We start from the raw sequence: 10,797 nt of genomic DNA, 5'->3' as shown, positions 1-10,797 counted from the left end.
ACCCTGGAAAAGAGCTATCACACTGTAGAATGGCATACCAAAGCTCTATGTGATTCCTAAAGAAAGGTATACTAGGGGGCAGGACCTTGTACAAGGCCGTATCCCACTGTACAGTCACAGTAATCCATGCACAGAGTGCACAGAATCAAATAATCACTTACCCCTCATATGTGATTCACGGATATGATGCCATCAGTATGCAGGCTGGTATCAAAGGGGTAACTTACAGGATTCCAGCTGGGTACAGTCAGATGAAGATGATGTACTTGTAAGCACTGCAGTCTCACTTCCCAGCTAATATGTTGTTCATCATATAGAACAGAGTAGTATATCAATGTGCAGAAAAAATATCATTTCCTGGTATGAAAAACACTAGCATTAAGGGAGCTCACCATGGTGCAAGCAATCGTGTTGCCTCTACAACACCTTTCCCCACCCCTAAAAAGTGATGTGGCTCAGCTCCCACCAATGGGAGCTCCCAGAGTACAGATCCTCTCCTTATTATAATACCATAATGAACCTGACACCACTGTTTTATGGCTCACTTTTAGGCATGACTACGGGGCACAACACAACCAGGAAGAGCAACTTAGTAAGTTATAATATGCAAGTAACTATCACTGCTGCAGTGAGAATGATGAACTTTAGATTAGTCAGACAGTCAAAATGCCATGGCTTGGGTACTGTCTCCTAGCCCTGCTCAGTGAGGCATATGAACAAACAAGTACCTGAAGCTACAACTAGTGCATATGTACCTGACTCATCAGGGGTTCAAATGTTGAATGTCTATAGCCATTACAATACGGTTAAGGTCTGACAGTCTGTGACTCATCTAGCTGTAGAAAATGGCCTCCAGGAGTTTATAGAAAACCTCATTAACACACAGTGTCTGGTATCCCACCCAATCCCAAAACACACAAGAACTGTCAATCCCTTAATGTGTTCATTGCACTGTGAATTCTTAAACCTTATACACATTTCTAGTAAAATCAGCTTTTTATTAAACTTGATTTTCAAAAGATGTGTAATGCAGCTATGGCAAGATTACTTCCTGCAAAGATATATAATGCTCTGCTGATCTTGCAAACGGCATTGCAAATCTAAAATGATGCATGTGTACATCTATAACCATGGTATAATCTGAGACGCAAGCTGACTTTTGACCACAATGTTGCTTCTGTTGTACTGAAGGCTTTCTACATAGCCCACCTCATAAGTAATGGTATTTCATCCAGAAACAAGGAGGTCATAAAATCCCTGTACTCATCCTTTATCAGAATCATTATCGAGTACAATGCCCCCTTCGGCATGTACCTTGCCAAACACATGCAGTAGGAGGTGAGACCACATAGGTTCCTGACCAGAAAAATCCAGGGTGTCAAACACCTGTCTTATACAGATAGGCTAAAAGCCCTGACCCTCTAGTCAGTCTCATACAGACTACTCAGAGGTGACCTGTGTCTGGCATACAACATGATAACATAAGTCAAAATCCATTCAGGCAACCTGCACACAAGGCCTCAACCTGATCTGCAACATTAACAGAACTTGTTGGTGGGATAGAGTTGTATCCTAGAGACTCACCCATCTGTGGAATAGACTCCCTCTCCATGTTAAGCAGAGTACCTCTCTAGCCCTCTTTAAGAGGAACCTGGAAATAAACCCCAGGGTTCCCACCTGTGTCCCTGCTGGACAGAGGAAACAGGTGCTGACTTTATGGGAACATGGGCAAAGCTTTTGGCTAGGCTTATAAGGGCCTCCGTGCCAATATCATCCTATGAACATATGAACCTATAGGTCTTACTGGAATAAATGTTGGGTGGACTGCCCCAGTCAGTCCCTTGTAATGATGACAAGTATATGTGTGTATGTATGCGTGTGTATAACTATATTTATCTATCTAAAAATATATCTACCTATATAGATATATATACATATATATATCTGTATCAACCTCTATAGAAGTGTGTATATATATATATATATATATATATATATATGTGTGTGTGTGTGTGTGTGTGTATGTGTGTGTGTGTGTGTGCATGTGTGTGTGTGTGTGTGTGTGTGTGTGTGTGTGTGTGTGTGTGTGTGTGTGTGTGTGTGTGTGTGTGTGTGTGTGTGTGTGTGTGTGTGTATAGATTGATAAATATAGATAGATGTATGTGTTTCTTAGTTTTGCTTGAACAGACACATGATTGACGTCTGTTTGGTCTATAAAATTTGGTTGACCAAAAAATATGGTTGATCAACAATCCCCAAATGGGGGAATGTTCCCTTTCCCCAGATTTTATGCAATCTCAGAGTAAGTAGTTAGTATATATAATTAGCAGGGGGTGTGGGGGTGCATGGAGGTTTTCCCACTGTAAAAACACTTGTTTTTGTTGTCGTCTGCTCCAGGGTTAATCCTCAGAACATGTGCAGTACCTGTTGATGATCCATTTATTTGACATTTTGATGGGGACATTACGGACTTTGATTTTGTGTCCATTCGTTTATATGGACTACGTCTATACATATATCTTTATATACATATATATCTTTATATCTATATATATATATATATATATATATATATATATATATATATATATACACACAGAGACAGAGAGACATTTTATATATATATATATATATATATGTATATATATATATATATATATATATATATATATATATATAGATAGATATACAGCAGATATATATATATATATATATATATATATGTGTGTGTGTGTGTGTGGGGGGGGGGTGCGGGTGTTTGTGAAGATGTGTTTTTGTGTGTATGGGTTCCATGTGTTTGATCTTATGTTCATTACACTGAACATTTAATTAGTAGGATTGTTTACTCAATCTGCTAATTCGACATAGGATGCTGGCATTTGTTTTGTGGGATCGCTACACAGAGCGGCGTAGAATTTTACCCTTCCTCCACTGATGTGATTTCAGTGTTTATATATATACCACGGTCCTCGTCTTCTCCAGATCTCCTGGAGGCTGCCTGGCAGGGCCGTGTCCCGCGTGCTCTCAGAGCCGCCAGGGGGACCTCGCTCCGATCCCGCCCGGCCCCGCGGTACTCCCCCCGGCCGTGGAGGGGCGGATCCGCTCTCATCGGGACTTCCGCGGCCCTACGCTTTCCCGTCCAGAGGGGTTCCGGCCACTTTGCGATATTTCGAGGACGCCGTCGGGCCTGATGAGGGATGAATAAAGGGGCATGATTACCTCTCTTGATCTAGATGTGAAACCCTTCGTGATGATGTGGGCTATGTAGAAGGTCTTTCTAACCACTCTGGCAATGTGGTTTTCAAAGGAGAGATTGCTATCAACTTGGGTCCCCAGGTCCCTAATAACTTTGTCTGTACTCAATGGGTTTCCGCCTATGTGGTAATTTGTGGGCACATTGTTTTTGCCAAAGGATATGACTATACATTTTGTGGCATTTAGCTTTAAACCATGGTGCTGGCACCAGTTATCTGTCCCTGTGAGACCTTTTTGAAGGATGTTTGTGTCAGCTGGAGAGTCGATTATGGCACCCAGTTTGCAGTCGTCTGCGAACTTGGTGAGCCATAGTCCTCCCACGTTTGCCTGTACCTCGGATAAGTATATACCGAACAAGAGTGGTCCCAGGACAGAACCCTGTGGGATGCCACTTGTGACCGGTTTCGAGTCTGACATGGCTCCAGCAAGTCTCACTCTGTGGGTTCTGTCTTTGAGCCAGTTTGCGACCCATCTTGTGATATAGGGGTTTATATTTAAGCTGGATAGCTTATCTATGATGCCTGAGTGGGGTATTGTGTCAAATGCCTTTGCTAGGTCCAGATAGGCTGTGTGGACTACCTTCCCTTCATCTATGGCTTTGGTGACTGTTTCGAAGAAGTCAACCAGGTTCAAAAGGCAGGATCTGCCCTTGACAAAGCCGAACTGGGTAGGATCTAGTGTCTGTAGGTCCCCAATGTCTTTGTTTATGAGCTCCATGATGATCCTCTCCATAGCCTTGCAGACTAAGCTAGTCAGGCTTATGGGGTGATAGTTTCCAGGGTCCATAGAGGCTCCACCTTTGTGGAGTGGGACCACTGTTGCTGTACGCCATTCTGTGGGCACATATCCTGTAGTGAGGCTGAGATTGTATAGCTGTTTTATTTGAGGAATTAGTTCCTCTTGGAGTTCATGTAGGACGCAACCTGGGACGCCATCTGATCCCATGGAAGCAGTGTTTTTTGCTTTGGAGAGGGCAGCCTTCACCTGAGCATCAGAGATATTTGGGAGGCAGCCATCTGTCAGGATAGATACTTGCTCTTTTGGGGGGGGGTGGAGAAGTTTGCACTGAACCTGTCTGCCAGGATATTGGCGATGTCTATGGGTTCAGTGTATTTTTTGTTGTTTAGAATCAACTCAGAACAAGTCTGGGAGTTGCATCCCAGGTTCCTAACATAACTGAAAAAAGCCTTATGATTGTCTTTGGTGTCCTGTGCAATTTTTTTCTCGAAGCTGACCTTGGAGGATTTTATAAGGGATCGTAATTTTTTGCTAGTACTGATCAGAGATGCCTTCCCTATTAGGGATTTTGCTCTATCATGTAGTAGCTTCCTCCTTCTGTTGTACAGTTTATTTATGGCAGGGGTCCATCAGACTGGACGCCTGCCTTTGGATGATTGGGTCTTGGTTTTGTTTGGGATACCATGATCCATGCATTCCTGGAGATGTCCGTAGAATGCGTTTATATAGGATTCTGCAGTTTGGGCCATAGTTTCCACTGGCCCTGGGGCCTTGAAGGATTCCACTTTAGTTTTGAGATGTGAGAAGTTTGCTTTTCAGAAGTTTTTCACTGTGGTTTTCTGGGCTGAGGGTGGGGTCGGGATGTGGACATCCAGTGAAATTAATTTATGGTCTGATCTTACCAATGAGGGATATACTTCTGGTGTGGAGCATAGAGTCCCCATGTTGGTAATGATCAGGTCTAGTATGTTGTCCCCTCTTGTGGGAGTGGTGACTAGTTGTTCCATAGCATTTGAGTTTATAATTTCCAGGAACCTTTGGGCTAGGGTGCTGGGGCTTGAGTAGTGCTCCCAGTCAATGTTTGGGTAGTTGAAGTCACCCAATATAATGGTGTTCGGAGAGATCTTCATGTTCTCCAATGTTTTCAGGAAAGCAGAGTGGGATTCCTGACTTTGAGATGGTGGTCTGTAGGATGCTATAAACTGAAAAGCAGTCTTGCCCACTGTTAGTTGCACATGGATGGTCTCCGATACTTCGTGCAATGCCACTAACCTGGAGGTGTGGATATCCTTGATAAATATGGAAACTCCCCATCCTTTTGTGGTTGTTCCGGGTTTTGGGGCCGAAAAGCATGATATGAGGTATAGCCTGGTAGTGCTGGGGTGCTCTCTGGAGTCTTGAACCAGGTTTCTGTCACTGCACAGATATCGATGTTCTCCATACTGAGGAGAGCTTCGAGTGCGTGCATCTTGAGGTTAAGACTTCTGGCGTTAAGCAGCATTACCCTTAGTTTCTTGTTCCTTGTGCTGTCTATGGGGGTGGGTTTGACTTTTGAGCCTTGCCTAAAAAAGGCACTATGGGGGTGGCAAGAGCCTTTGCCAATATCTGAAAGCTCAGTGGTGACAGGTGCAAGCCGTCCCTAGCAAAGCAACATGGCCTGTCGAGCATGTCACCCCAGGCTGACAGACACTGGATCCCCTTTGAATGACACCAAAATTTTAGCCAATTGTTAAAATCGATCATTTTGTCTTTGTACTGTGGCATCATTCTAGGTGAGGGTAAGATGCTGCTCAAGATCAGAGTCATACCAGCCTGGGCTACATGATCAGAGAGCTCCTCTATGTCTCTTTTCATGTAGTCCATATGAACATGTTTTAATTTAAACCATGATCATAAAGTGTTTATCTCTTCACTAGTTAAGTGAATAGTAAAGGTGCTGACAAAATTAATAGATATGGATCAATGTGGCTTTGTGGATGATCCAGACAGACATAGAATGTAAGAAATATTGCTACTGTTGGTGGGTCTTAAAGCACAGAAAGCACTTGAGTTAGTTAGGGACATTATGAGCAGAGCAATGGGAACATTTACATTCCCTACTAGAATAACAGGGGTAATTAGGGGCATTTATGAAGAGTTAGATGGAAGAGATTAAGGTGGATGGGTTCATCTCTGACAAATTGTATTTGTGGAGAAGAAAAATGCAGGGTTGTCCTATTTCCCTTTAATTACTTTATATTTCTCTCAAGTGGCAAAGAAAATAAATGACTCACAAAGTCAATGATATAAGTGGCATGGTAATCAAAAAAAGTGAGATTGCTGATGATATTAGTTGAAACATTTTAGACAATTTCAAGTATTTTTAAGATATAAAATGAATGGAGGTAAAACAACATTTATAGAGGTAAACTATTTACACACCTAAAAAAATTAGCAATAGGCCAACGTATTAGGACATGATAAGATGAAGTATTTAGGTGTATGGATTAACAAGCATTCTGTTATGGCAGCTAAAGATATATGGGAAGATACTAAACCAAAAAAAAATACAAACACTGAGAAACTGGATGCTGTTTATTATGGCTATGGATAGTAAGATGTAAACAGAGAAAATGTTTTTAATCCCATTCCATTCACTGTATAGCATGTGTCCCACTGGATTGTTTTCCTATCAAAGTGCGGGTGAAGTACATCTATCAGGGAGCAACATGATAATGAGGGAGGCTTTACCCTGACCTATCTACAGTCAAAATCTATAAATCAGAGGGCCTTCAACCTACAACCAAACCCTGATGAATGATCCTCAATTAATCTTATCCAGTCACAGCAATGCTGTACATTTCTGATGCCCAATCAGACTATCACAATGGAAACATATCTTGCATGGTCCTGGAGGTATTCTTACCAGTTTATACAAAGCAAAGCCAGGCATATTACAGAAAAGATAGCTGGAAGCAGGAGATGAGACCACCAATCAGGAGAGCTGTTACAAGGCCATATTAATACAGAAGACAATACAGTCAAGCTGTCAGCTGAACACTGGTACAAACATTCCTCAACACTACTTCAAGACATTCATGAGCTCTTTTGGATATATTTGTTAGCAGTTTGGCAGAGCTGCTCAGAGTTTGGCATTCTTAGCCAAAGATCTGAATTGCATCTAAGAGAATTCAAGGTATCTACTGAAATCATCAGAAAATAAATAGAATTTAAGCCTGTTTTTTTTGCACTTGTGTACTGTACTTCAGTGAACTGTTGCTTCATTTTATACTATTTTTGCTGCTGTGACTGATTTATTCTCCAATTGTATAACTGCCTTAAATAGCATAGACTAGATTCAGACTTGCTGAACCTAGATTGTTTGGCATCACTTGAGCACTAAAACCACCTATCCTACATTAAGAGGGCCTCCGCACCCTTGCGGCAGAAGTGAGTAGTTCAGCACTAATCTGTGCTGGATACTGCTACAATAAAGGCTCTATGAATGGCTTTCTATTGGTAGATTGTGCAAGAACTGTTTAAATTTGCTTGTATTTAAGCACTGTGTTTGTAAGGTTTTATGCTCAATTTGGCAGAGCTGCTCAGAGTCTGGTGTAGCTGTGCACCACACAACAGAGGTTAGCAGTGGCTTGTATAGATGCAAACACCTAGAATCACATCTTTTCTCCTGAACGCCACTCAGTGAAACCCTCTCTGGCTTCCCTGCTGCTTTTTGGGCAACTCAGTTGTACACTGTTGCACTGCAGGCAGCTCAGCTAAGTACTGTCAAGCTTTGCCCCACTTTCCATGCTAATCCTATATAATTTTAAGTATCCTTGCTAATCCCAGAGCAATAGCCAATCTTTTGCCCTCCCACAAGCCAGGAATTACCTGCTACTATGAACAGCCAGTTTACTCACATTTCTCCAGGCATCCTGATTTACATGGTCATCCTGAGGCAATATAGCAATTGCTTCATGTATACTGATAACCACCTGCTACTAAAGCAAACAAATACAGTATGAGAGAGATACCACTATACCATGAAACTTGAATCAGTCCTCTCACATAACAATAAACAAGACATCAAAAAGGTTGTCAGCTCATATACCTCTCCTCTTCCACAAGATAAATTCCAGACACATAAATCCACATATACAGAGGTACTTACCAAGAGCTTACCAAAAGACTCAAGACCTCCTAAAGGCAGACAGCTCTCACATACTGGTACATGAACAGAATCTACCAGTACACATAACAACACATATAATAGTGTCTCAGCAATCAAGATCCAAAGGCAAAACACTTCTAAACCAAATCTCCTAGTCATAGGCGACTCAGTAATGAGACACACAGATGTCTCGCTCACAAGGCTGGACAAGGAAAAGGTCACGGTCAGCTGACTGTCAGTTGCCAGGATTTGCCAAGTCACACATACACTAAGGCACTCAGCAGCAATTACTGTTATGACTCTGTTGTAGTACATGTTGGAGTGAATGACTTAAGATGGACCTCTCTGGAATATATGAGGAGAGACATAATAGAGTGTTCAGATTATGTGTTCCAGGCAGGTATGTCCCTACCCCTAAGCAGTAGTCTATCTTCACCTAGGATGATGTCACAATACAGACAAAAATGATTGATTTTAACAATTAGCTGAGCATCTGGTGTCACTACAAGGGGAACCAATATCTGTCAGCTTGGGAACACTTGGTTGACAGACCATGATGCTTCATCAGACACAGCTTTCACCTGTCTCCTCAAGGCTTTAGGCTATTAGCAAATACACTAGCCTCCCCACAGAGCCTTTTTTAGGCTATGTCAAAATAACAAAATGTCTGACATAGAAAGATATGCTAGATACAAGCTCAAGGTCATGTGGCTTAATTCTAAGAGCCTAAACAATAGGCTGCGCTCCCTAGAAGCACTGCTGACTTTGGAAGATGCTGATATCGGTGCCAACACTGAGACTTAGTGCAAGGCCATGGAGAATACCCCAGCTCTGCAGACTTACAGTGCCTTCCACATGTTCAGACCCCAAAATCAGCATGAAAGAGCCAAAGGTGGAGGTGAGTCCATTTTCATTAAATCCAAATACACCTTGTGATTTGTGAAACAGTATGACTCTCTTAAGCTACTCCAGGTCCAAATAACTATAATCAAAACACGCTACCACACTGTAGCTAGTTACAGGTCCCCCATCATGAATCAGGAAAAATACACCACCTACTTGGACTTTCTTGAATCTCTCAGTATACAGCCTAACACCTTGATCATGGGAGGCTTCAACTACTCATCCATCGACTGGGCAGCTTACATGAGCACACACATGACTGCACTGATGTTCCTGGACTTTGTAAACTCAGATGCACTGAAACAGTTAAGTTAGTTTGCACCCTAACAAAAATCTCCTACACCTAGTACTCATTGACATGGGGGGGGGGGGGGGCTACTGCACTACCCCTAATTAATTCAGACCATAAATCTGTCTCATTTGAAGTAAAGATCAGACCTGATACCACCACAGGAGAAAAAAAAAATTCTCCAACGCAAACTATCACATCCAAAGCGATGGTATAAATGGTTTCAAAGCCCTTCTAATATAGGCAACAAGTCCTGTGTGGAGAAGTACACAAACTCCCTATATAGGCACTTGAGCAAATTATTGACTCAGCAGTAGTTGACAGGACTAAAACTGGGTCCTCTCACAAAAACAAGCCACCCTGGTGGACTACAAGTATAAAGAAGTTAAATAACAAAATAAATAAAGTGATATCAATGAATAAGAAGAAATGCACTCAACAAGTAAGGACTACCCAACACAGCCTAAAAAGCAAATCAGAAACATTGTAAAGTCCTCTAAAGCAAGTTACAAGACTAGACTGGCATCCCCAGCTAAAGATAATCATAAGGCATTCTTTAGCTATGTCCGAAACTTCAAAGAGAATACCCAGCTGTGCCAAACTTATAGAAATACCCAGCTGTGTGCCAAACTTATAGGAATACCCAGCTGTGTGCCATACTTAAAGTGGATGGGAATACCCAGATGTATATCAAACCCATAGGGATACCCAGCTGTGTGCCGAACTTATAGGAATACCCAGCTGTGTGCTGAACTTATAGTGGATGGCACCACTCATACGGAACCTGAAGAAATTGCCAACCTGCTGGCTAACAGATATGGTGACAATTTCACCCCCCCCCCCCATCCTCACCAGCTATACTCCATAGGATTCCTGACACCTGTCTTCTGCCATTTATCTCCAAAGAACAGGTTATCTGAGTGCTCTTCAAGGCCAAATGCATGGCCTCTATGAGGCAAGATAGCCTGAATACTAAACAATTTAAAAGACCTAGTGGAACCACTTAGCTGTCTCTTTAGCCACAGCCTAACCACTGTTTTTTTTACTGGGGAGGGGAGAACAGCAACAGTAATCCCCTTGCACAAAGGGGGCCCATCAACTGACCCTGGGAAATATAGATCCATTGGCCTGACCAGCCTTATCTGCAAGACCATGGAAAGAATCATAATGAACCATATCAACCAGGACATAGGCAACCTTCAAACTCTTGAACCAACACAGTTTGGTTTTGTCAAGAGTAGATCCTGCTTATTAAACCTGGTGAGTTTTTATGAGAAAGTCAACAAAGCCCTGGATGAGGGTGAAACAGTACACGCCACCTATTTTGATTTATCAAAGGTTTTTGACACAATTCCATACTCAGGGATCACTGAAAAACTTTCCGAAGCTGGGTATTAACCCATTCATCACTAGATGGGTAGCAAACTGGCTCACTGATAGAACACATATTGTTAAATTTGAA

At 42.1% G+C, this 10,797-nt stretch overlaps 1 protein-coding gene across 1 annotated transcript in view; it reads right to left on the bottom strand.

Moving 5' to 3' along the window:
- Positions 1 to 10,797, bottom strand: part of LOC122808160 (murinoglobulin-1-like) — a 432,577-nt gene that overhangs the window by 401,412 nt on the left and 20,368 nt on the right. The window contains exon 2 of the mRNA XM_044079132.1: positions 8,144 to 8,214. Coding sequence (XP_043935067.1) covers positions 8,144 to 8,214 — 71 coding nt within the window. The remainder of the gene's footprint in view (positions 1 to 8,143; positions 8,215 to 10,797) is intronic.

This window comes from Protopterus annectens, chromosome 8.part0 (assembly GCF_019279795.1).
Source record: "Protopterus annectens isolate FY-2018-M chromosome 8.part0, PAN1.0, whole genome shotgun sequence".
Lineage (NCBI taxonomy): Eukaryota > Metazoa > Chordata > Ceratodontiformes > Protopteridae > Protopterus > Protopterus annectens.
Note: the sequence above shows the minus strand (reverse complement) of the source record. Positions and strands in the feature narration are given on the sequence as shown.